Genomic DNA, 27,501 nt, shown 5'->3' on the forward strand with positions numbered 1-27,501 from the left:
TCTAATGGGTATTGCTGATTTTGTTCCCTTTTGAAATGCGAACTAGGAAGAAAATTATTTTTGTATTATTGGACAAGTATCCATGCATATTTGTTCCAAAACACGTTAAGTAATTCCTCAGGAGCTTATGGGGTTTTATCTCAAAATTAATTGACAAATTGATTTTGATACTTTTTGTTTCTTTTTTTTTAATTGTTTCCCACTGTTGAAAGAAGGTTATGGATCCGATGTCACTGAAAATAGTTCAAGGTACACAGAGACATAAAGTCCAATATTTTCAATAACAGGCAATAGAAGAAGTATAATTTGGGTGAAATAATGAGAATAATTTACATTTGAGAAATAAATATTCATTTCACAGAGGGGGAAATAAGGATAGTTTAAAATACCTGCAGAGTCAGATTTTCTTTTGAAATTAGCACGAGTCAGACTCAAATACTTTCAGAAAGTGGAGGACATTGGTCAGAAGGTTTTCATGCATGAGGGTTTGAGTAACTTTGTCCAAAACTTTCTCTGTTGCCTACATTTCTTACAAAATGAATTTTGAATAGAACTGAAAAGTGTCCTGAAATGCTGTGAAACACACAGCTTCTGAAGCCCAATTTAGTCAGTGATAGAAGAGCTGTAGGAAAAAAGAATTAATCTACTGCCAAGCAGAGTGTCACAATCATGAGCCTGCACAGTTGGCTTTTGATGAGTTTTGTTCCTAAAGAAATATTAAGAACAGAACATGGATTGAGATATTGGAAAATGTCTAATTTCTGTATAACCAGAGGAGTACTATGAACAGATAATATCCTGAAGGTTGTATATATGGCATTTATTTTCTGAACAATTATAGGCTCTATAATTATATTTTATACATCATCTTTAGTAATTCCTAGCAGAAAAGCATACAAAATGGATGAGGAGACCTGTACTTATAATGTCATGTTATTCATACTCTTGACTGAGGAGGCCTTGACCCTTACATGAGTGACCATTAGAATTTTGAAAAGAGCTAAGCAACTTGGCATAGCGTTGTTGTTTTTTTAACCTACCAGTTTTAGAAAGTATTAAGTAGAGTTTTCCTTCTTAAGAAAAGGGAATTGTTAATGTTAGGTTTTATTCTATGTTTTTCCCCATGGCTCCCTACAGCAAAGAGAGAGCTTTATAAATAGCAGGGGAGTAATTTTTGTGCTCAAGTTACTTATGGTTTTATTCTGTATTTTTTAAAAAAAGTGGAAAGTGAGTATCTCAATGTTTTCTTGGGCTTCAATGCAAGAATCACAGAAGTCTTTTCTTCAGGGGAGGTTGTACGTACTTGCACAATGAACAGATAAATGCCTGCTTCAAATAGATGGTCTTGATTCTTTTCCTTCTGTGTACCTCCATCCCCAAAGACATGCATCTGTGTAATGGCAGTTCATGACAGTTTCTTATGATTCTCATTTTCTTGGACTTCTGGGGTTTTTTTGGTTGAAATTCCGCCATACATCAGAAGTGTCACAGTTTTGATTTTTTAATGGTATTTTTGGAAGCTACCATGGCAAGCAGTGCTTTATGCAGTTTAAATATTAAGCCCTAGTTTGTTTCTACCTCATGTACATCAGTGTTCAGTAATTAAACGTTACTACCTACTGACTCTTTTTCCATCTTTCGAAGCAATTTTTTCTTCCAATTCCAAGATTTTAAAAGTGAGACAGTTTTGATTAAATTACCCAGTGACGTGATTTTTTTTTTTTGAGAATTTCAGTTTTGTTTACAATTTTTAAGTCCTAGTCTATCAAAATCCATCATGAGCCAAGAAGTCAGGATACATTTCTAGCTGAGTTGTGGTTTCTAACCAACCAGCCTCTCTGGTGACTATTATCTTATGTAGTTACTTAAATTCCTTTTCTCTATAGTGTAAAGCATTTAAATCTGTTTTCATTACTCCTCTCTTGTTCCTTTCAGAACTCACAGGCATCTGTTTGTTCACTTTTGTTCTTCACTGGAAGACCACTGATATAGTATATAATTTAGCTTCATGACTTGTATCTTTTCTTAGTTTTGGGTACTTGTTGCATTTTTTTTTCCAACACTTAGGTGGTTTTTCCTTGGCCTTATAGGAAAGAGTGAAAGAAACTAATCAGCTTTGAAGGTTTTGTTCATGTAACTTTGCATTAAAATTGTGCTTATAGATCCAAAGAACTGATTCTGATGAAACCATTTATAATGGGAAATGCTGCAATCCATCTCAGAAGGTTTGGTGAAGAAATTTTAGTAAAATTGGTCAGTCTGAGATAGAAGTCCACAAGGAATTGGTTCTCCATATGTATTTGAATAAAGTTACTCTGTTGAACAGTGAATATTATTGTCTTGAATTGTAAATCCCAAGTGCCTTGAAAGGTGGTTTTTGAATAAGCACTTATCACTGATGATGCTCTGACATTTACTAGTAGTGAGTTGTGGTTTCTCACCTTAGTTGAATGCATCCCTTGTGAAGGAAGGATGAATGAACTTCAAAAGGAAGTGGTAATCATGGTAAGTGTGTTGCAGGTGTTAGTAGTAAATGTGTGTATCAACATATATGCCTGTATGTTTATGCACATTGGACAAACAGAAAACAATGATCTTTTGAAATACTGAAACTCTTCTGGTTTAGAAAAAATATTATTTTAGGAGGCAGAGATTAGAGTTGTAAGAGATCTAAATAAATAATCTTTATTCATATTTTTGTCTGTAAATAACGCTACAGCAGTTTACATATTTTCTTAATTTAATAATGAAAGTACTTGAAGTAAGAAGTGGTGGGGTGGCAGGGGAGGGGGGCGTTACAGCTCTTGCTGAAAATGTTCCGCAATGAGTTAAATCTTGTACTACAGGAAAGACTGGTCAAAATATTATTATTTGTATACTTACAATAGAGTTAATTACTGTTATTAATAGTAGATTATCTAGGGAAAGTGCTCATGCTTGTACGTCTAAAAGATACCTGTTTTGAATTTCAGAGATTCAAAAAAGTATGGGGTAACAGAATTTAAGGTATATCTTTCCAAAAGTGTCTGAAAAGGTGTCAGGATTTCCTTTTCTTAAATTTCAAATATTTGTGATGCATCCAATTTAGGATTAAGAGCTCAAATCTTCAATAACTTCTCTTTTTTGAATGGGCTGGGAGCAATTAACTCTGCTCCCAGTGCAGAGGTGAAATACATAGTCTCCATGTGAGTGGTTTAGTTACAGTTTTTGTATAAATGCAGTTTATTTTAACATAGTTTTATCATTCTTAGATTTCTTGAATAAATAAAATAAATTTTGGCTGACTCTTGGCCATAATGGTGCCTCTATAGTAAAATATTTCAGGTAAAATTTTTAATATTAATTTTGCCAATAACCATTAAAACCATTCACTCTTTAACTGAATGAAAGATATAAACTTTAATAGTTTTATTGCTGTTATTGCCAAACACCAGTGACCTGAATAATGAAAAGAAAATATTTGCTTGCCTTTTTTGAAAGACAGTAATATTCATGGTTTTGCCTTAAGATAAGGAATAGAAAACCTTTAAATATTATCAAGTTGCTTCTCTCTGTAATGCAACCACAGTGCATTAAGCAATTGTACACAGCTTTTTGTGTGACAGTGTTTGCAATGATACAGCTTAAGTGAGGTGTAGCTATTTTTTTTTCAAATAAAATCTACAGTTTTTATAGTGGGATATTATTTCAGGGTGGAGTTAAATGGTGCATCAGAAGTAATGTGATTTAATTAGATTAGTGAGTGCTTTTGTATATGCACAAGAATTATGTCTTGCTTTGTATAACTACTAAAGTCCTCCTGAAATAGTATGTCGAAACAAAATATTAATATCTAATCAAAACTCCTGCATTTTAAGTGCTGAAAATCTGCCCTGTCATTGCTAACCTCCTCTGTCTTATTACTCTACACACACATAACGAACTTAAAATACATTGATTCAAGAAGTTAAAAAATGTATATATTTTGATACAGCAATAGATTTGTTTAATCCAAATACAATTTTTTAAAAAGCCTGATGAAATATAATAATAATATGACAGTTCATAAGACTGAAGGTTATGTTTACCTTTACCTTTTGTTACAGGTAAATTTGTCATACAACTAATTAAAGTTGTGAAATATATTCGTAGCTCTGGGAAGGTGAAGTTTCTGGGAATATTTTTTGCACTAATATGTTCTTTGCTTGGCAAATAATTTAAATTTAATGAGGATTTGCAACATTACTGAAAAAATTATTATATGCATAAGGTGTCCTTTCACTTGGAGGCACAAGTGGAGTTGATGAATTCAATTGAATAAGAAGAATAAAGAAAAAAAGATGTGGTATTCTGTTGATGGATGAGAATGAGGATTTATTTTGAGCTTTGGTGTTCAATCATCTCTCAATCTGTATTGTTTCTGACAGAGTTCTTAACAGTCTTCTTTCACAGTACATGAGGAGTTCTTAAAAATATTTTATGTAATTTCTATTCTCTTCCTATTTGTAGTGGGTTGAGACTGAGAAGAGGGTTGGTTTAGCTAGGTTTTTTGATTCCATGAATGTAATTTAAAAAAAAACCAAAAAAACAAAACAAACCAACAAAACCAACTATTGAGATTAACCAAAAAAATTTAAATTAAAATCTTTGTCTGAAAGAAGCAGAAATGTAAATTGCCCTACCCAAGTCTAGGGGAGGTTCTCAGAAAGTCTTGCACAAGTTCTTAAAGACTCTGAAAACTAATCCAGAATATAGGTAATATTATATTGTCTAGTAATCTAGGAGTCTTCAGTATGAAACAGGGCAAAAAAAAGCATCCAAAAGCATTTTTGGTTGTGATCACAAATGCACATTGAAAATCATTGGTTTACTTAGAAGTCATGATTTAAACAATATTTCAGCACAGGAATTTAAGGAGTTAAAAGGAAATTATTTTTTTTTATGGGAAGCTCATTTGATATATGGCAAGTAATCAAAAAGTTCTTGATATGAAAAGCTAATAAGGCCTCTGATTTTGTTTATTCAACTAATGAGAAGCTGGAGTTGACCTTTCATTTCATGCTGATTGTGAGGTAATAGGGTAGCAGTGGAGTGCTGGGAAATTTACTAGCCAAGTTTGATGCAGGCAAACAGAGGAAGCCAGTAAGAAGATAAAGTGGGAAATGGTGGCCTGGTCAGGATTCTGAACGAGATTTGTAGATTCTATGGATGGAGACAATTCTAGGTGAAATGGTTTGGTCTGTGAAGCAGGTAATTGAATTTGATGTTTAAGATGTGAAAGCAAAAGAAATAAAACCATGAACAAAACCATGAAGAATCTTCATAGAAAACACAGAGCTGAGAAGAAGGAGAATCTACTTAGAATAAATACAGAAGGAGTGATTGGATAAGTAGTAAATGGATCTGATGGGGTGTAGGATCAGATCCCATGAAGGAGTAAACTGCTTTGCAGTGGGGCGTGTTAAGGAGGTTGAAGATAGAGTATTGGTTCTGCTGTATATAGTTAAGAAGGCACCAGAAGTTTTGGCAAGAGCAGTTTTTGTTGTAAAAGACTTCTGAAGGATGACACAAACAGAGGGAAACTTCCAGGAACAGCTGTAAATATTGCATTCTTTGAGCTTGTCAGTGAAAAGACAAGAGGTACAATGATAGTCCTACAGATGCATGAACCACAAATGTTCTAGTATAGTTCTGTTTTTCCTATACCTTACAATACATAAATCTGTAATAATAATAAAAAAATATATAGGCTAATAAAGTCAGTCTTCAGCTCAGGGCTGATTCTTTTGGTTAATAGCATAATCTGTGTTCAAATGGAAGGCTATAGAAAAAAATAGTTATTCCATGTGTATGGAATAGTTATTCCATCTTCCTATTAAGAAGATATGGAAGTAGTTGCCATAGTGAATGATGCTAAATTATAATTTAAATAATTTGTGCTTTTCCTTATAGGAGAGAGATATTAGTTCTTTTAGTGAATATATATATGTAGAGCCAGTTTTTTTCCCCTCATTTTTTATAAGCTGTGTTAAAAAGAGGCAATTGTGGATGAGAATTTGATAGTTCAGCCTGAAAAATAAATTTTAAATGCCCTTAATTATCTTGATTGTGCTTGCAACTGTAAATAGAAATTCTTTAGCAATTATAATGAGAAATAGATGTATTTTCTGTAAGGAATTTTCAAAATTTCTTGGACAAATAATAGCATTAAGAAAAGAAGATCTGCAAACAATTGATGTTAAATATCCATTGTTTCTTGGTTATGTTTTGTATATTTATTTGTTGTGGTATGTACCTGTTGTTCTAACGTTGTTTTAATCCTCTGTATGTTAAGTTTATGTGCAGTAACATTAAATCTGAAGGAGGAAGCTTGATTGCCAAAAGATAATTTAGTAAATATGTTTTTTTTTCAGATACCTTTTGATACATAATCCAACAGAACAGGAGCGATTTTCAGTGGTTTCCGTCAATGTGAATTCACCCAGAGTCAAATTATTGTCTCCTTTGGGAAAGCCTGTTACTGTCCAGATTAGTGCTGTTTGGGATGGAGCAACTACAGTATCACATGAAGCTTATCAGGTACCCTACTTTAAGTAAAAAGCATTAAAATATGTTTTTTGATAGCTTCATAGGTGAAAAAAATGGAAAGTGTATTTCATATACTGGCAAGTCTATTCTCTGTAGACAATACTATTCAGTCACTTTAAGTTAAAAAAAAAAGGCCAAACAAAACCCAAAGCAACAACAACAAAAAAAAAAAAAAAAAAAAAAAACCCCCCAAAAAAAAAAAAAAAAAAAAAAAAAAAAACCCACCAAAAAACCAAAAACAACAACAAGACAACAAAAAACCCCAAAAAAACCCACAAAAAACCAAAAACCCTAAACTTCAACATACATGTGTTTAGTATTACTGTTTCTTAAACTGATAAGCTGTTAAACTGTTGTGATATAGTTTACTACATTTAAAGGATCAGTTTCAGCTGCATGACTGGAAAATACTGGATGGGTGTTTTTTCCCCTCACTTTATCCATTCAGCTGCTTCTTCCTTTAAGTGACAATCTGTACACACAGACACACTTCTGTATGTTCTCAAGTACTCCAGCTGGAAGGTCTTGTACATGAAATGACTTAAGCATTTACATTTAGATGTCCTCATGCCTTCCAAATACTTAAGCTGGACAGATATCTTCAAGCCCACCTCTTGTTTTTTGTTTGAAGCAAAACTTCTAAGAATTTTTGGGTTGTACATCATTATAGAAGATTGTCCTCAATGATCACATCACACATCAGAAATTAATTTCATTAAATTTTTAATGAAACTGTAATGGTGTATGACTGCAATAGTAACACTGTATTGCTTTCAGCTTATGTTTTGATTCCTTTTGACATAGGAACTTGGTTCAGGATAATATTTCTGTGAAGCTAATTCATTAACTGTCTCTCAGTTGTGTTCCAAAGAGATAATTTTGTGGTTAGACCTTGCTAAGCACTTGCTCGCTCACTGACCCAGTGGGGTGGAGATAAAAATTGGATGGGTAATGGTGAGAAAGCTCGTGGGTAAAGCTGAAGCTGTGCACACAAGCAAAGCAAAACAAGGAGCTCATTCACTGTGTCCCAAGGCTGGAGAGGTGCTCAGCCATCAACAGCAGAGCAGGGCTCCATCAAATGGAACAGTGACTTGGGAAGACAAGCACCATCATTCCAAACATCCCCCCTTCCTTTTTCTTCTCACAGTTTTTATTGCTGAGCATCATGTCACATGGTCTGGAATATCTGTCTGGTCAGTTGGGGTCAGCTGTCCTGGCTGTGTCCCCTCTCACCTCCTTGTGCACCCCCAGCCTCCTCCCTGGTGGAGCAGCAGAAAGGGCCCTGATGCTGCATAAGCACTGGTCAGCTGCAGCTGAGATATTTATCCCTGTGTTATCAAAGTGGTTGATACTGAAACCAAGCACCAAAATTGCTGCTATAAAGAAATTTAAGTTTATCCTAGCCAAAACAAGCACAATAATTAGTACTTTTATTGCTTGAAGAATGGGAAGTGAAATTACTTGTCTAGACTTCAAATTCTAAAAAAGTTGCATTGGAGATGTACCTTGTATACTACTCTTCTATGCAGATTATAGCTCCTAAAAAAAGAGACTGCAAATGACACACTTGCTTTAAACTTAGTTATTTAAATTCATGCATTTTAAAATTTAAATTTAAAAATCAAGTGATAAGTAGAGTCTGTGTGCACTTGATCCAGTATACATGCATGTTCAATGAAAAGCAAATATACTTGATACGGCATATCGCAACTAACATTCTTAAAAAGATTCAAAATTGTAATTGCATTAATATAATGGTAATCTTGATGCTAGGCAAATTAGTAATGCAGATATTTTTGTTTGTTAATTCTTTATATTTATTTATGAACTGTGGGAAAATTCAGCCATCCTAAAATTATTCAAGCAAAAGTAGTTGCTCTGAACATAAATTCAGTATAAAAAGTTGATATTCTGCTATTTTTAGTAATGGCTACTTATTTGCTCCTAACAGATATCTTTTGTGGCACATCTGCCACCTCTTGGGATTGGAGTTTATCAGCTTCTGGAGGATGAGAGTTCAGAAGCAGTTTTAGCTGACTATAACATATATGTAAGGAATAGCAGACAGGAAAAGCCAGATAGAGTTTTCAAGATAAAAGAGATGCAGCATGCTGTGGATAATATAATCTTGGAAAATGCATACATGAAACTGTGGTTTTCTGGAATGTCTGGATTACTGGAGGTATGTTATATTTTATTTCAAAACACTATATTTTACTTTTTGTGTGGTGTGCTTTATGGAAACCTAACATGAATCGCTGTCCTTTTAGAAAATAAACAGCAAGGAAGATGGTAAAAATCATCAAATGAAGGTTGAGTTTGCTTGGTATGGAACTACCAGTAACCGAGATAAAAGTGGAGCTTATCTCTTCTTACCAGATGGAGATGCCAAGGTAAACCTTCTGTTTGCAAAGAAATTCTAATCTTGACGTAACTTAAAGTGTTTGGCAAATACAGATTGGAAGAGCTAGTTATCCCCAAAACTGAAATAAAAGTTGTGTGGCTAGGCATAATGACATGAGATATTGAAATGATTGACAGAAGTTCATACTTCCTAACCCTACATCAGAGTAAAAACACAATAGAAATTGGAAAAGGTGAAAATCTAGACAATATTTATGATTCCCCCCCAAAAAAATAAGATGTGATCCTTGCCAGAAATCCAGTGGGATGTGGCCATTTATTATCGATGAAATAAGTTAATTTTTCCTTTCTATGATGAAAATGTGTACTGATTCATTTCTACATCTTCACTCTTCTGTTTTTGGGGTTTTTTTTGAAATTGTGAATGTGTTGCTTCTGATTCAGAGCTACTTTTTAAGCTGATATTTGCATACTTAGTTTAATTTAGTAATTAAGATACTGAGTCCCAATTGGCGAATATAAAGACAGAGTAGTAAGAAGCTGTTCTTACTTAGTTCTCTAGGGTTATCTTTATTTTTAGCTGTGTAATTTTTGGATAGCAACAGCATACTCCTATTAATTTTCAAATTGGAAATTGGGAAATGGCAGCATTCTTACAGTGACTTCATTACCATATGGAGTCTACTACTTCCCTTTTGGAACTGGAAGGGTGTTATTTCAGAAAGCAAAAGATAAAATAATGAGCATTTATGAAGCTAGCTAGTTGGCAGCATATTTCTTCTGAGTTTCTCTTGTGAAAATTCAAGGTACATACATAAGGTAAATGATGAGCTCTACGCTTACCATTTTAGGAAATATACAAGAGTAATCATTCTGCTTTTTGGCGGGAGGGAAAGGTGTTTGGCTTTCTATCTGTTTTCTTTTATTCATTTCCTATTTCCCTCTTTTATCTGTGCAAATCAGTCTGGAAGGAAACAGAACAGTTTCCTTTTCTTCTAGCAGTCTTTGCTAGAAGCACACCTTTTGAGCCCTGTGATTTGAAAGGTTTGAATTATTTAGTATATAGTCCCATAATAATTTACTTCAGATATGTTCATCAGGGTTTCCTTATCCTTCATTTTATATGCCATTTCATATTTCTTCATTTGACTGTGTTTTTATCTGTGAATATTTGAACAATATCACTTGGGGTTTTTAATTTTTACCTTTCACTATCTGCATGGTCACACTTTAACTCATTTAATTTTATTTTCCAATTCATCTTTTGCTTTTAAAAAAATCACAAAATCTAGCAGTTACATAATTTTAACTATACATTTAAGTAATTTGCTTTATGAAAATATTCTGGACAAATTGAGGCAGCAAAATTATATGCTTTAAACAGAAGAGAGTCTGTCACATGTCTGCAAGCACAATCAGAAAAGAAAAATGAAATTAAAATGCATCTTAAGTTAACATTAAAAGGGTTCTGTTCGACTTTTGTAACATTTTATACAATAAAAATGAAATTGTTACACTTCTGAAAATTCTGCTTCATTAATATTTTGCTTCACCATAAGGCTCATTTGGCTTCCATTTTAATAACACTAATTAAATTGTCCCACTGGGAATAACAGAGTAATTCTATAGTAGTTTCAAAACCAGTTTGAGCTGATGCTTTCTATCTTAAAAGAAATGCCATCTGTTCAGGGTTTGTACTGTAATGCAGATTGACTAACTTTCTAAGTCCTTGTGTGAATTGGCAATAGGATAGATGGCAAGCAGTTTTCTTGATTTTTGGCTAGGTGTTTTGTTGTTTTGATTTTTTTCTTACCTCCTTTACCCTATGTTTTACAGCAAAATTTGCAAAGAATAATTGCTTTTTATGTTGAACTATTTTTCTTCGGTATGCCTTTGTTTTTCCTGCAAAATCAAAACAGAAAACAAGGCAAGAAAGCAAAGGAAAAAGGCAGCATCTTAATTTTTTTTATGTCAGTGCAGTGTTTGACTGATTGACAGTGTTAATGAAGTTTGGAAGGAAGTGATTTCCTTGAGCCTCACAATAAATATAAATAAAATGTCCTGTTCATGAAGACAAAACATGTTTTTTAATTCCTGTGATTTTGTGAAGAATGTCCAACTCATTTTTTTTAGATCAATGGGAAAAAAACCTACAGTATTCAATAAACTTTGAAACAGTTAAATGTCTGTGTTTTCTTCTGTATATTCAAGGCAAGTCAATAGGTGATGACTTCTTACTAGTCCTGATTGTTATCAATAGGGAATAGAGCAAAGCAGTTTTTGTCAAAGCATCAGATGCTAAGTGTTTGTGGGATCAATGTGAATAGTTGATTTTTTTGTTTTACAAATAATTTTTTTCAGTATCAAAATGATGGGTTTTGGTACATTCAGACTAGAAAATTTTGATTCTCCCTCAGGCAGCTGGTTCTGTGATTCTTTGTATGTACTAGTTCCCAGAGGTACTTATGTACTAACAGAATATAGAAGAAAACAAATTTTTTTCCCTTGCAGGATCTCTAGTGCTAGAGTTGAAATACATGATATTATCTCAGTCTAACCTCAAACACTGCCAAAAAGGGGCAATCTGCTATTGCAGATTGCAGAAACACCTTTTCCTGCAGGCTGTGTCTTGTGATTTTTCTCTTTTTAAATTTTAGACCAATCCAGAACATTTCATGTGTGGTTGAAAACTTTCCCCTGGGCATAGTTTTTTTTGGCACCCAAACCAACAGTGTGCTGCACTACCTACTTTCCTGGGCAGACTCAAATGGTTACGAGTGCTTTACTTGTCCACAAGGGGAAAAGTTAATTGCCCATGCTTTCTGCCACCAGGCTGCAATATACCATGCCATTTTCTATACAAGCCAGTAAATATTTTGGTGAAGGTGTATCTCCAGTTATTTACACCCTTTGGCACCCATTTTGATGTTAAGTATTTTAATATACTATAGGCATTCATGAGGTATTATTTTGTTCCAAGTATTTTCCCTTAAAATTCCTAGCTAGCTTCTCCCCAGGTGTCCTGCCCACTATCTTTCCAAAAGATATCCAAGATATCCAATATATCCAATATTTTTTGGGTATAATCCAAAAAAAGATTGTCTTATTTCTCTTGAATAGGAGTACAGAAAGATAATTTCTGAACCCTTTGGCCCACAGTTCTGTTGTCCTGTTTCTGAAAAATACTGATTTCCAAGCTCAACAAAGCTGCCTCATCTTGTACAGGCTGCTGCATCTTGTACAATGGAGTTCATTCCACTTGAGCTGAGGGGAATAGATACTATAGCAGCTATTATTTTAACTCTTTAGAAAGTGGAGTCTTCAGACTAGCCATTGGATATGAAAGCAACATATTTTTATTCCAGTTCAAGGTGTGAGTAATCACAGATTACTTCATGCTGGAAAGTCCTTTAGTCCATGCTTGTTTACAAAGCAGACTTAACACTGAATTGAGACAAGGGCTTTGTTAAATCAGTTTTGCGAATATCTATCATTGTTTCTTCCTGCCACATTGCCTTAGACTTTCACATCAAAAGTACCTTTGTATTTCAGATCCAGGACCAGGATCCTTTCACAAACCTGTGCATCTCACCAAGGATCTTTACAGTGATACTAGAATAATTGAATATTCAATGCATAAAGATGTTTTCCTGTGTAAAAGCGAAAGCCTGATTGATTCAAATGTTTTTGGTGGGCAATTATCTCTTTATAGGTTCTGAACTCCTGGTATTTCTCCTGGTAACCATCAACAAATCAAGTTCTAGGATTGGTGCTTTTCTAAGCACTAAATATGAATTTGAAGGCTCCCCTGTTCTATCACTGCCATATTTTTACTTTAATTTTCCTGCTTGCCCAATAATCAGGGAACATAACTCATCCTTGAGAACTTGAGTATACATGATATTGCCACTCTTTCATAAGAAAGAACTTGTCTGATCCCCGAAACTGCATGATAGCGTCTGCTTTTGTAAGCCACCTTCCTTTTCTGTGCCTTTTCTAGCACTGTGACTGAATTGGAGGCTTACAAACTCAATGCATGTCCTAGCAAAATTAAAAACAATTATTTTTTAAAAATTTATTTGTTTCGGGCAATATCTGCAAAATAACAGTTCCTTTTCCATCAGCCCATCTTTCTGTTTAGTTTGGAATGGTCTGTAATAAGTTGCATTTATCTTCAGAAGAGGAGCTGATTTGGCTACATGTGCAGCCTGGAGCCTCAGATGTGTGAACTGAATATTTGTGGCAATATCCCAGAATCTGAGAGCTGATATATTAATCTCATATCAGTTGTCTGTGTATTTTGATAGCTGTTGTCAATATCATACTCATGTTTTGTACTAAAAAACTCAATGGAAAAGAGTTCCTGCAAATGTTTGGGTTTAGGTTTTTTTAAATTTTTGATTTTTGAAATTACTTCAGGTAATTTTTTTCTAGTAAGTGCACAGACTTCTGTATTCCTGTCACTCACCCAGCATCTCTCCATTTTGCTGGCTAGCTCCATAAGAGCAGAGCAAGAAATACTCTTACAAACAACACAAGACCATAAGATCTCTGTTGCTTTGATAACAGAATATATTTGGCAGTCTGCTGTCTGTGTAACTGACATTCTCCTAGGTCACAGGTCATTGGCTTGTCCTGATGACCTCGGTTTCTCAGGTCCTTTTCTGAGAGTTCCTTTAGGTGCTGTTTCAGTCTGTCTTTGCTAGCTTGAGCATCATCATTTTGCTTTGCCCTGCAGGGAGGATTTTGAAGGGTTTGATTACTCCACCATTTGTTTGGTCATCCAGTTCCTCCTCTGCGAGATTTTTAACTTCTAGAAGCCAGGTAGTCACTGATCAAATTAGTTTGTCTTCTCTGCCTATATGTGATAGAAAAGCAAATATCAGTCTCTTCTGCCAGAAGGGGAGAGTTCAGTCTACAGTTACGGATATTGTTAGTTTTTCATGGAAATAAGACGTTCTAACCTAAGGTCTGGTCTTCAAATTTCTTTTCTCTCAGTGTATTAGCTCATCTGTCTAATATGCCCCCTGAACACCATATTCCTTCTGAATTTCTCACCTAGCAAATGGATTTTGCATAACAGATAACATTTGTCTGTCTTATTGACAAGACAAGAACCTGTGGAAGTATTGCATAATTTTTTCATGTAGACTATCAAGAAGTCTAAAACACTATTTTGAGGTTTTTTATTGGTTAACTGGATAAAATTTTCTGTAGGAAAAAGCCTTTTCTCCCTAAACCAAACAATCTTATCAAAGCGTAAGTAACTATGATTTCTCTTCCAAACTCCTGTACAAAGTATTCCTGTAGTTGATAACTGCGGAGTTGCCTCTTGTAGCTCTGACAAAGCTTTTATTAAAGAGTATTCTGAAGCTCTAAGAATAAGTATGTGAATAGAAAAGGTGAGCTTTTTGCCCTTGAAAACCCCTTTCAGTTTTTTCTTTTATACAATACTTCTTGAAATCTTTCTTGTTATACATACAGTTATATGCTCAAAGAATATTGGATATTTACCTGTACTTGCTCTTCTCTAGTGTGTTTTGTCTGTATGTATGTGAGCTTTATCTCTGCTCTTCCTCAAGATGCATTTGTTCTTTGGTGTCATTTCTTCAAGAAAGACCATGCTCTGTCCTTGTGGCCTTGCTATATACAGAAGTAAGACAGCCACCCTCTGAGAGCTTTCTGCCTAGATCCCTCTGAATAATGTGTTTTTCAAGCATTTGGGATGCATTTTTTGTGAGTGAAGTCTTTATTTACAGCTGTTTCCCTATTGAAGTAGTTGCATGTGTTGTGTTTTCATTTTTGGCTTGTACACTCAATATTTAATTAATTTTTACCTTTGCAGCCATCCATTTATTTCCATCTGGTACACACAATTTAGTGTGGGATCAATGTTGTTTTGTTTTGTTTTTTTTTTTAAGTCACTGTTTGCCTAGCCGAGACTCTAAATACTGTGACTACATGGAAAGATATTTTTTTCATCTCTTTGGTTTGACTGTGAATATGCTAAATTTGCCCCAGTCTGTGGGAGCCATGAGTAGTAAGCCACTGTCCTTATTGATATTTCATAATGATTTCCAGCCCTACCCTGCATTCCAGAGAGCTCCACTGGCAACAACTGTGTCTGCTTCTGATGAAGAAAAAGCTTTCTCTTCTCTTTCCAAAGGATATGCAAACTGATCTAAACAGCAGAGTAGGGGAGGCTTTCCTTGTGCCGCGTGTACCACTGATGGAGGTAGTCAAACCACGTGCACCAAATTTTGAAAGTACAGTATTTAATTAGTGGTTAGTGGTTACAATTTTGCTAGCAAAAGAGCTCAATCCAGATGCAATATCAATACATTCATGTCCTTGTTTATAGACCTGGTATCACTTAATCCTCATAAAATACTTGTGAGATGTGTAATGAGACTTAACCTTTTAGCTGAAAAGAATATAGGACTCTGAAGAGAAGTTGCTGAATTTCAGATTAGGAATAAATTTTAATCTCCAGTGTTTTAGATCTAGAATGGTTTAAGAACCCACTGTTTTAATATTTATTAAATACTTTAATTTATTGACACTACATTTATGAAAAGTTTCCAAAATACTCACTCTGACTTTCTGTTTTCTTTTTGTAGCCTTATATTTTTACAGACCCACCTACCATAAGAGTTGCTCATGGAACGATTTTCTCAGAAGTTGTTTGTTTTTTTCACCACGTGACACATACCATGCGGCTGTATAAAATCCAGGGTAAGAATTGTGAAATTCTGTCTCTCTTGGCAGTCATTTTACATCACAATGGTCTTGGATCCTACCTGCCTTTTTAATGTTTAAATGCATCTCTGTACTAGTGTAGAGTTCATGAGGCTGAGGTTGTATTGACTCCATACACTTCTCACTGTGTACTGTAATGTCTCTCTGAGTGTCATATTATTCATTAAGCTGGTATACTTAAACTCAAGAGATTTGTTGGAAATATGTCTCCAGACTTTACTAATTCATCTGAATGCTGTAACTAGCTACACATTTTGCAAATCAGAAAAAAAAAAAAATGAAATACCTTGGAGAGAATGTAAGAACATAGTTTCTTTCATAGTTTCACGTTTACTGATGGAAGTACAATGTATATCAGTCATCTTAATAGAGAAATCTGGTTTACTTCACAACTTTAGGCTTTCATTATTTATTATCTCCCTTTGTATGTCCTTTTTCTGCTTGGGAGAGCTCATGACAGAATTGTCTTTGTCTCTTGAGAGGCACCAGCACCAAACATCAACTTTTTGGCTCTTAGGACATAACATCATACTAGTTTTCCTTTGTTTCCTTCAGTTTTCTTTTTAAGTTGCTTGTTTCTCTACTGTGCAGCTACTGATTTCTAAGGAAATTCTAGGTAAGCAGTAATTTTAGAAACTCTCTACCCTTTCTTGATGGAATTGGCCACTAAAAAACTTGAAAAACTTGATGGAATTAGCCATTGAAATATGTAAGAGGGAGGAAATCATGGTGCAATTGTATACAATTATTTTCATAAGGAAACTCGAGTTAACGTGCTTAAGTGTATCTTTCTGTAATTAAGAAACATGCATTCATTATTTATATTTACTGGAATTATTCTGAAATAAAGAAGCACTGATTAATGTTTTCAGTTGAGGTAACTTACATGTTTTGTATTACCAACTTTACTGTAGGAGTCAAAATTGTCTTCATGTTTTTTAAAATCCTATTTTCCATATTTAATTATTTTTCCTAAACAACTTCTAAAACAAAGTTGTAAGTACTTTGAAAGTCTTGCTTGCTCTTCTCTTTCTTTTAGGTCTCAAAAAATAGGAATGACATCATCTCTTTGATTTTTTTTTTGTTTGTTTGTTTTTTGTTTTATTTTAGTTCTAGTGTATTTCAATCTAGAACTAAAATGGATTCAGATGCTTCATTTTTGTGACATGTGTACGTTGAAGGATGAAGTTGCTGGAGTTTATACCTATGCCAAAAGATCATCAGAATTCAGTTCCCACTGATACAGTAGTTTTGGATCAAACATTAGCTCACACTCCTTAGGAACACAAGCCATGAGTTTGCATTCTTTGCTGAACATCCTAAGGAAACACAACATATATTCAAGACTATATATATATATATTTGTTTTATGTGACAAATTATTAAAATCATCTTATATGGAAAAAGATGGTTCGAGGTCAAGAGGTACCAGGTTGCCAAGAATGTGCAAAAAAAGTTATGTTCCAGTGTGAGTTTTAGTAAATTAAAATTCTCAGCAAGGGAAAAAGTCTGAAAAGCCTTTTTTTTTCTTTGTTGATAGGAAGAGGTTGTTATTTTAAAGTGGATTATTCTGTAGTACTCCTTTTTCTTTAATTTGCTACTAAATACCTGCTGGAAGTATTTCAGTTCAAAGAAAATGAGTTGTCAGTAAAAATCACTTGCTTGCCAATTCCTAACACTTAAATTTATCTTTTCTTCTGAGTATACTGTCTACTTTTTTCCTTTGGTTTTTCTGACAATTTTTAATTCATCACAATGTTTCAATACTTACACCATTACAAATGTAAAGTGTACACGGGTAAGTCCTGTACCATGTTTCTACTTGACAAGGAAAAATGATGCAAAATATATTTTATATATTGTCTGTTTGCTCTTTGGTGTGTTTTTATCTAAATTTCTTAAAGTGTTATTTTTCAAAGTTTAAAATTTCATAGCTTTGCATCATTGTTTGGCTGAGGTCTGTTTCCTTGGCTTTGTAAGGGGAGTTATTTATATAGCATTGCTTCAATTAAAATAAGATATTTTGAATTCTTACTAGACATGTACAGTTACAAAGCTTGTGGGAAAAATCACTATGTGTATAAATGCATTTTGATTTCAAATCAGAATCTCATTTCCTGTTGTAACCTACCTGCTTGCCAAGGGGTAGCAAGACTGATTGTGTGGCTAATCCAGCTGTTAGATAGTACTCCCAACTCCTACATCTTCAGCAGTTTTGGGGAAAATAGCTTTTACCACTTTTGGCTTTAAAATTCTGTTTATTTTGGGCAGAAAATACTCTGGGTTGACAGCTCTATTCAGTAATTGACGACTGAGTGATTTTTAACTTTTGCTGCCATTGGCATCTGGTTTTGACATTAGCATAATTATGTTAATCTTTTTATCAGAAGCTTGTCATACTTTATTTTCTGCATAGTTTTATTTTTGTATACTCTCAAATTATGCAGTACAAAAATTATGACAGTCTAAATTAAATTACTGCATTATTCTTTAATGTACTCATGCTTTTAAATATCTGGAAAAAATACTTGAAATATTTGGAAAATCTATAACTGGGAACATCAAAAGTGGAGCATATAAATCTGCAATTTCCATACTAGGTTTGGGAAAATAGAAGTAATTAGCTGAACGAAGTGTTTTTGATTTAGCACTGAAGTTTAATAACCGTTGGTAAATGTTAACATTTGAACAGTTGCTGTACTTCTGCAGGTGGCATTTAGATTTTAAAATAGATGGGGAAACAAGTACATATCTGTGTTCTGCTTAGTGCAATTCTTATTGCAATCATTAGTCCCATTAGACTACAGAAAGGGTAGAAGTGGTGAGGCTGAATGATGGTATGATTCCACTTCAGACTGTGACTTGAACTGTTTGAAAAGGTCAGGTTATTATTAAAGGTATTTAATTTTTAGTACAAGGCACTGTAGGAAAAAAACCTAACTCACTGAACAACTTGTCTGAATTTTCAGACACCTAATCCGTCTTTTAATAAATACGAACCTTTTCCCTGTCAACAAAGTTTTGTGTCCTGCATGTGATTGTATCAGTTCCAATTTCTTAATTCACTGTCCTTAAGGAAGATTCTTGCTCATTTGATTAAAGGAGCTGCTCAAAGTTTGTTGCTCAGTTGAACAGTTCTATTAAGAATCTAGTAACTTCATTCTTGTCTGGGAATGGGGACAACTGCTTAAGAGTGAAGGGGAGCCAGGTCTTGCTCTAGCAAATTTATTTAAAGACAGCACTTAACAGCTGTGTGCTGTTCCCTACTGGTTTACTGGAACCCACAGTGGTTCTTTTCATGTATTGCTCCTGTTCCTCTTCACTGCTCTCTTTCATACTGTCAGTTCAATTTGTAGCAAATTAGAAATATTGCTATATCATCTGTTGCATAACTGAACTGTCTTCCAACGTCCGATTAGGTATAAGAAAATACAAAATCTAGATCACTGTGTCCTGGGAGCACAGTCATTCTTATACATGTAGCAATCACTTTTAGAGATTTTAAATGCATCTTTTTCATGTAGGTTTGGAAGGTCAGTCTCTTGAAGTTTCCAATATTGTGGACATAAGAGGGGAATATAATCGTGAACTTGCAATGAGAATTTCATCCGACATAAACAGTCAAAATAGATTCTATACTGATCTTAATGGATATCAGGTAATTACCATCTTTTAATTGTAAAAGCTTAGGGTGTCAGGTTTTGACTGTCTAAATGTAAAGAGCTTATATTAAACAAACTGCACTTGTCATTTAAAAGGAGAAATGCTTTATAAAAATATACCTGTTATAAAATTTGATGTAGACCAGACTAAGAAGTAACTGTGTGCTTTTAAGACGTTTGTTGAATATTCCTTTAAATTCTTTTAAAGAGAAGAATTATAATACAACAAGTTATGACAACTCACCATGTAGTTAGTTATTTAAATGTATGCATTACTTCTTTTCCTCTGCTTTGTTTAATTAGAACCCATTGGATAGCACAATGTATAAGGACCGCACCTAGTGAACAGCTGCTTGCTGCTGTATTGGAAATAAATGATGTATTTTGGATGTATTATGCTTTTTCTATTGGTAATACATCTGAGGAAAGGGCTATTGTCTTAACTTGAACTGTGCAGCACACACAAAAGAGAGAAAAATTGTTTTTCCTTACCTTCCTTTCTTGCTAATAAGAGTTTTGCAAATACAGGGAGACCGTGACTCCTGAGTAAAAGATGACTGGTTTTCCAGTTACTGGTACTACTGCATTTGCTGGAGACAGCGAATATTTAAACGTGAAAGTAATTTTAATACAACTACTCATTTGTTATATACCATTCAAGAATTTAAACAGCACTTCAATAAGTGCCCATTATAAACCAACAATTCCTTTTATCCTACCTTAAATCTATTCATTCCTTGCTCTCTAGAGGAGAAATTTTTTTCTCTCATTTTATAACTGTGATTATTCCTTTTTATAGATTCCCTTTTTGTAGGTTCCCTTGATGAATCTTGTACGATTTTTTAATATTCTTTGATCTAAAAGTACACTGAAGCTGCCATTTCCAAAGTGGTAATTTTAGCCAGAAATCTCAAAAAAACTAAATAATACAGTTGAGTGAATGCTTTTGTGATGGTTGTTCTTCTAAAGCACATGGGATAAATGTCTGAAAATGTCTTTGAAATTTAATTGCATAAAAAGAATGTATGTTTTTGAAGTTTGTGTTCATATTGCAGATCCAGCCTAGACTGACGATGAGCAAGTTGCCTCTTCAAGCAAATATCTATCCTATGACTACCATGGCTTATATCCAAGAAGCTGGCATTCGTTTGACACTTCATTCAGCTCAGTCTCTAGGTGTTGCAAGCTTGAAAAATGGTAAATATAAGATGAAAGATATGACAAAGGTCTCTCCTTCATGATATTCTGAAATAGTTAATTCAGAGATTACTGTACTTACCTACAAGCATTTGAAGAGAGGAAATAAGTTTCTCCAACTCTGACAAGTTTTAGAGTATGTCTGTAACAGAGAAGGAAGAGGTTGGTCCCACATGAGTTCGTGTCATCTTCAATGAAAGATCTCTCTCAAACTAGAGGCAGAGGAAAAAGATTGAAAAAAAGAAAGAACAATAAATTATCAGAACCAGCTATTTTTCACTAAAGAACTCTGGTAGAATGAAATAACAGAACTAAAGACTTTCTTCTTTTTCATACTGCCCTGGTAGGAGAGGACTTAAGAAGGATGCTGATCATGGTTTTTGTTCTGTTTGTTTGGTTTACTGTATACAGCACTAGTCTTAAGGTATATACAGCATAGCCTAACTTCCCTCTCAAGGAAAAACAACAGCAGCTATTTTGAAGATTACTGTTAGTGAAATAAAGGATAAATATGACCCTGGGTAAGAGTTAATGTACTTCTAAAGCAAAATGATACCTCACAAATTTAATGGTTAGTTTGACAGAGCTGATGAATATGTTGACAAGAAAAATCAATTCATATTAAGAATTCCAAAAGAGACACAGTCTTGCTCCTTGGTGCAGAAAAGGGTATGATGAATGGCCTGGAGGACTGGAAATAGAGGACAGTTATTCATTCTATCAGAATGAGGGCACTATTCAAATAAAGATAGAGGTAGTGGGCAAAATAAGGTATTTTATAACTTAATGTGTATAATTCCTTGCTATAATATATGTTGTCAGTTTAAATTTATATGATTTTGGAAAATAATGGAAAGAATACTCAGAAGAGAAAGTCCATCAGAAACTGCACCAAAACCTACTTCACAGTTTCTTTTAAGAAGAATGTCATAAATACTCTGTTATTACAAAAGGTGAATACCATGCTGGATTGGTGGCAGTATTAGCAAACCTAATTCACTTTAGGGTAAGGAATTAACACTGACCTATGCAGTGATGCTGTAATAAAACCATGGTGGAAAATACCAGCCTTTTCTCCCAAGTCTACCAGATACTAGATACTAGATACTAATTTAGTTAGAGACTAAATTAGTCTGCAGAGGCTCTGTTACCTGATAATAGTATCTGTATTTGTTCTTTAACAATCTTAGTCTCTGCATCACAAGATAATGCACCATCTAAATCCACAGACACTCCCACTGTCTGCCATCACATTGGCAAAGTTAAGGGTAGCGCTGTTCGACATTTTGCAGTTAAGCATCAGGGAGGAACTGACCACCTGTGAGCCCTTATTTCAAATCTCTCAGATGACATTATATGCTTTTCACCTACTCCAGTTAAATAAAAGAGCAACAGATGTATCCCATACCTAAGATGACATTGATTTCTTGACCGTTTCACTCCTTGACAAATTGTATTATGTAATTTAAGCTACACCAATGTCAAATATTTACTCGTTGCCCACTAAGAAAAAAAGGAGAATTAATTAATCTGATTTGTTATCATTAAGTAATATTTCATTAAATTACTAAATTGGCTACCTTGTCCTGAAGGCATGTTGGATTCCTCAAAAGAGAACAGAAATGAAGCTGAAGGTTCAGTGGTTGCTGAGTGTCATATGTTTCATGATATTTTTTCTGAAAGTCTTTCAGGAGCTCAGAGGGATCACAGAAGAAAATTTAAAAATCTTACAGTTTAGGCAAGCAAACCTCAGTAGCTGTGTGCCTGTGTGTGAGACACAGGTGTGCCTCAAGGCACAACCCACCATCTGAAAGTTACATGAACAGTACATTAGTTAAAGATAGGAGGTTTTTGTCTTACTCATTGTCAGCTGATTTTTGTCCTGGATAAACAAAATCTATTTGTACTCGAGGGAAGGGAAGAACAAGTATTTGATAAAATCGGGTATTTGTAGAACACTGAAATATAAAAAAGACTGCCTTAGTAAGCAGCCTTTTCTAGAAGCTTAAATTGTGAACTTCTTCAGGATGCAAACACTTCAGTCTCTGTTTTATTTAGGAAACACGTACACTTCTTTGAAGATTCACTATGCAAAAAAACATAACAGCCTTAATTTCATGCCCCGATCTGGTTTCCTTCTGGAGACAGACACTTAAAAAAAATGTGAACTTCATTGTTCAGGTTATATATAATTTAACATCATGCTTAAAGAGCTATTTTGAGTGGCCATGCTGCAGTTCAGAATAAACTCAGAATTTCATATTCAGTGCTTATCCAGTGCAAAGTTCTTTCCTATTCCCACAAGTGAAGTTATCCATACAAGAACGAAGTGATCGTAAGTATTTCTATACCCCTCTTGATACCTTGTATTCCTTCTGACTTCAAATGTGAAACAAAAGAATGGAGTACAAGGTGAAGATACTTCCTTTGCAGAAGGTCTCTTATACTTGGGAGTGATTCTTATGTTGGATGTTTGATTGCCAAGTATCCTTGTTGCAAATAGTAGTCAATAGTAATAATTTTTCATATTCAACTTTTATTTAAACTCGGAAAGTAAAAATTGCTGGACATTCTGCAGAACGGCTTGTGACAAATTTTTTGAAGGCTATAAACAGCCACAGTCCAGTGGTATTAACTGCTTTTATAATCAACCCTAACCCTAACAATATTGATCAGCCCTAGCTCTTCCAAACTCAAGAGAAATATTATGATTTTTTAAAAATAAGTAAAATGTTAGGGCAGGTTATTTATGTTTAATGGAACAGATATCTCTTCTTGATACTAGTATAATCCTCATGTTGCTCTTTCAGGTCAGCTGGAAGTGATCATGGATCGTCGGCTTATGCAGGATGACAACCGTGGCCTTGGACAAGGTGTTCAAGATAACAAGATTACAGCTAATGTCTTCCGACTGCTGTTGGAAAGAAGACATGGAACAGATGTGGTAGGATTCACTGTCTGGAAATTTTATGCCAAATAAGGTGTAGATATTAATTTCTGCTGCAGCAGCAAAGAACTCATTAAAAAAAAAATTATTTAAGAAATTATTCCATGAGCTATAGAACATAGGAAATTGTAGCTTCCAAGGGAGTTTTGTGATCTTGCTTTCATATTCTGATTGTAAAGACTTCATCTCTCACTATTCCTCAAATAAATCCTGCAGTACCTACTTCCTCAGTCACACTTTAACATGTGAGTGGAGTACCATTGTGGAAGTGTCTTTTTTCTTTTTTAATTACTTTTTTACCGAACAGCCTCTAAAAAGTTGCTAATTAGTGTGAGTTCTGCCTCTTAACAATGTTAACTGAGTCTAAACGAAGGTTGACAAATAATTTCAGTTGAATGGGTAGAAAAAGAAAACCTCTTATAAACCTCTTATAAACCTCATAAAAACCTTTTGATTTCATTATGATTCTAGGGAAATTGAGACTATTTTGTTGTAAGTGTTTTTTTTATTTGCACATATCTTGCCTTTTTGTATCCTAGTCTTTTGAATAACCTCAATTTTCTTTCCGCTCTTTGTATTTTCTCTCTTTTTAAAAAATCAATTTTGAGAAGGACAAAATCATAAGTACATCTTCGTACTGAGGCAGTAGAATCATGATGACAGCACTGAGTATATTTTAAAACTATTGCATAGCTAAAGATGAGAGGTTGTATACCAAGCTCCTAATGAATATGCAGATAAATTGGAATTAATTCTGGTTTATAATGGCTATCATTAACCACTGTGAGAGGATGGTAATATCAAGCTTAAAGCTAATTTTCACCATTTAATGATTGACAGTGGGGGTTTTTTCAGGTTGTACATGTCATTATGATTTTCTAGTTCCTCATCACGTACTATGAACGCTGCATATTAACTGCAGTGTGATGTGCAGCTACCTAAGCTAACCTGAGGTCAGCAGCAGTCTGACTGTGACAAGAAGCATTGCACAGGTTACTCAGTCTTTGCAAGAGGAAACCTGCAGAGGGATCTATACTACCACCAAAAAATTCCGTAGTACCCAGGGTAATTTGTGTTAAATTAGAATGTGGAACTGGTAATTCTTACATAAGTAAGAATTATTGGACATGGAAATCTATGTTTGCATTAGAAAATAATTTGAAACAGCAGAAGCAGATCAAATCAGTTAGTGCCATAGTTCTTGTAGTGACATAGTGTGCAGTCTCGGTGCTTTCTGTAGAACCATAAAACAACTCACTAACAGGCACTTCTGAAACATTTCCAGTCCAGTCCCTGCTCAATGCAGTCTATTTTTGTGTCAGAACAGGCATAATCTAGGTATGTGTGGTCCACACACACTGAGATTGCTCTGCAAGGTAACACACTTCCCCCTTGAGTGGGGCTGGCCAAAAGCTCAATTTCAGAACAGCTGCTGCTTCAGACCAAACCACTCCATTAGAAAACGTTTCAAAGTTACCTCAGAGTCAAGGCAGCCTAAACAACATGGGGATTTTCTAGTTAGTACAGTATTTACATGTGTCTTGGCATATGTTTGCCAACTTGTTTGTGATACAAGTCAGGTATCATCTCAGCAAAATAACAGTGTAATTCCCTTTCTTTCTTAAAATTATCTGTCCTACAGATTTGAAAATTTCTGTACAAGTTACTGAGAATCTTTCAAAAGAGAAGGGGCAGTTACCTACTGCAATCAAAAATTTGTGAGGTATTTTGGAAACATGTGTTCTAGCATCTTTTTTTCCCTCTAACTCTTCATGCTGAGCTTATAATGGTTTTAAATGGCTGCAGAGGACTTTAAAGGCAATTGGTTCTTATACACTCTTGAAGGGGTTTCACAGAAAGTGGAATCAGAACTGTGGGGGAGTAGGCACAGTCCAAGAGGTGCTGATCCAATGTACACAAGCCTCAGGAGCCAAACAAGATGTTTTAAGGAAACGTTTTCTTTCTGTTGTTGTATCTGGAATTCCCCTTTCATATATTTAGAATATTCTAGAATTTTGTTTTTCAAAATGTATCTGAACATTCATAACATTTTCTGATTTATGTTACTATTTCAGTATTAAAGTAAAGGTAGTTCTCTTTCTGTTTCTTAGACATGTAGTCATACATTTTTTTAGTCCAGTTACTCAGAAGGTAGTTGTCATAATAGCTTAAAAATAACCATGTTAGAAAAAAATTATGATGAAATTATATGCAGTTTATGTATGTGATCAGCTACAGTGTGACTCATACACTGACCCTGATTTTGTTGTCAAGCCCTGTTTTATTATTTAATTCAGGAGCCACTGGAGGAGAAGGTTTTGACCATTTGACATCTTTGGCATTACAAGCTTTTCCTAATGTAGTTCCAAAACATTTCATTCTATGTTTTCTCAAAAACAATTTTGAAGATCAGGGTGCTTGCTCTTTGTGAAACTTCCCCATAAAAGGAGAGTATGTGAAGTGTCACACATCCAGTTCTTTAAAAATAATTAAAATAATTGTGCATCACTGATTAAATTACTGTGGAGAGTTTTTGTTATTGTAGTATCTACCAAAAATTTCTTTTCATTTGTATCTCTAAAATACTTCTTTCCTTCCCAACCCCATTCTGAACAGTAAATTTTAATGGCAGGGTCAAATCACATGAGTGTCCTGAAGTATAAGACTCATATGAGCAGTGGGTGGATAGTGTGAAATGCTTAATAATTCTTCATAAACGTTGGGATACTCAGTCTGTATTCTAATAGGTTCTCAATCCTAACACTACCTGGGTTTTGGCTCTTGAATTCTAGCTCATCGAATTAATCAGTCATACTCATTCAGATATTCTCTCTGAAAAAGACTTCAGGTTCATGTATTTTGCTGAAGCTTTTTTGGTGTTTGTGGGGAAGGAAGAGACTTGGGGGGGAGGTTTGTGTTTATATTTTCTGTTTGATGGAATTTTTTTCCCCTAAGATGGATGCTAAAGTTTTATTCACAATGACAGTATTGTTTGTTAAGTGAGCTGTGTTTGTGGTAAGAGCTGAGCAAATCTCACTTTCACTTATGTTATACTCATCTCATTTATTGATAGCTATGTTCCTCAGGCTTCAGATTTTTTTACTGTATTTTTGATATAATTTTGACATACATGTTTTTATTCTACTAGATGTAACTAATCCTTCTTATATGTTAATTTTCTCCTTGCAAGCATTTTTCGGCTTGAATATCTCTTTGAATCATGTTCTAAGATTGTCTTGTCTTTCTTCAGAATTTTAACCAATTAATGTCATTTTTAAATTGAAGGGATTAATATTTAGCTGAGAATGAAACTGAATACCGTTTATTAATGCTTGTCAAAACAGTAAATGTTTCTGTCTTTTGAAAATACAGACTACTTTATATTTATTGTAAGTTTTGGAAAAATAATCATTAATACCCTTTTATTTTCTGAATCCCAGCATGTTATATCAGTATAGAAGTGAAAGAAATAGGATTTATAGGAAGTAGTAATATATTATTTCATCAAAGATGTAGCTGGAGAAAAGATGCCATGCTGGGCAAACACTTCCTGCTTCAGACTCCTATTTCATACCTTCTCTTGATTTAGTTAATTTGTATAACTGGATTTATGGACTAGGCTTGAGCAGAGAGCAGAGGATTCAGTGGCTCAAATGGCTTTTACTTTTGGGTGAGGTTGTTTAGTGGAACAATAATACAGTTAATAAAATCACAAATATGTTGGAGATAATCAAACTGCCTTTCTTCTACCACATGTAACTACTCTTTTTTCTTACTAAATCTCTGTAAGTACCCACTTTCTCTGAAAATTTATGGTAGTGATACAGCCATTTTTGATCTGATTATTGTGTTGATTTCACACCTTATGGATGTGCTTATTTATAATGCATGTGCAAGTTTCTCACTGTAGCTATATATTATACTGTGCATTGCTATGCTACATGTCACCATACCTTAGAAACTTGTAATTAACTCATAATTAACTTGATGTTTTAAAAAAGCAGA

The 27,501-nt window shown here is 34.3% G+C and overlaps 1 protein-coding gene across 4 annotated transcripts in view; it reads left to right on the top strand.

Annotated features, from left to right (window-relative positions):
- The window catches only part of MAN2A1 (mannosidase alpha class 2A member 1), a 103,257-nt gene that overhangs the window by 61,292 nt on the left and 14,464 nt on the right, over nucleotides 1–27,501 (top strand). For all 4 annotated transcript variants that reach the window (XR_005630345.1, XM_039733420.1, XM_039733422.1 and 1 more), the window contains 7 exons: nucleotides 6,393–6,558; nucleotides 8,519–8,749; nucleotides 8,838–8,960; nucleotides 15,552–15,666; nucleotides 19,215–19,348; nucleotides 20,408–20,549; nucleotides 23,360–23,493. Coding sequence is in view for 3 of the 4 variants with exons in the window: in XM_039733420.1 (XP_039589354.1) it covers nucleotides 6,393–6,558; nucleotides 8,519–8,749; nucleotides 8,838–8,960; nucleotides 15,552–15,666; nucleotides 19,215–19,348; nucleotides 20,408–20,549; nucleotides 23,360–23,493 (1,045 nt within the window). In the remaining variant the exon portion in view is untranslated. The remainder of the gene's footprint in view (nucleotides 1–6,392; nucleotides 6,559–8,518; nucleotides 8,750–8,837; nucleotides 8,961–15,551; nucleotides 15,667–19,214; nucleotides 19,349–20,407; nucleotides 20,550–23,359; nucleotides 23,494–27,501) is intronic.

This window comes from Passer montanus, unplaced genomic scaffold (genome assembly GCF_014805655.1).
Source record: "Passer montanus isolate IOZ18808 unplaced genomic scaffold, ASM1480565v1 scaffold87, whole genome shotgun sequence".
Taxonomy (NCBI): Eukaryota; Metazoa; Chordata; class Aves; order Passeriformes; family Passeridae; genus Passer; species Passer montanus.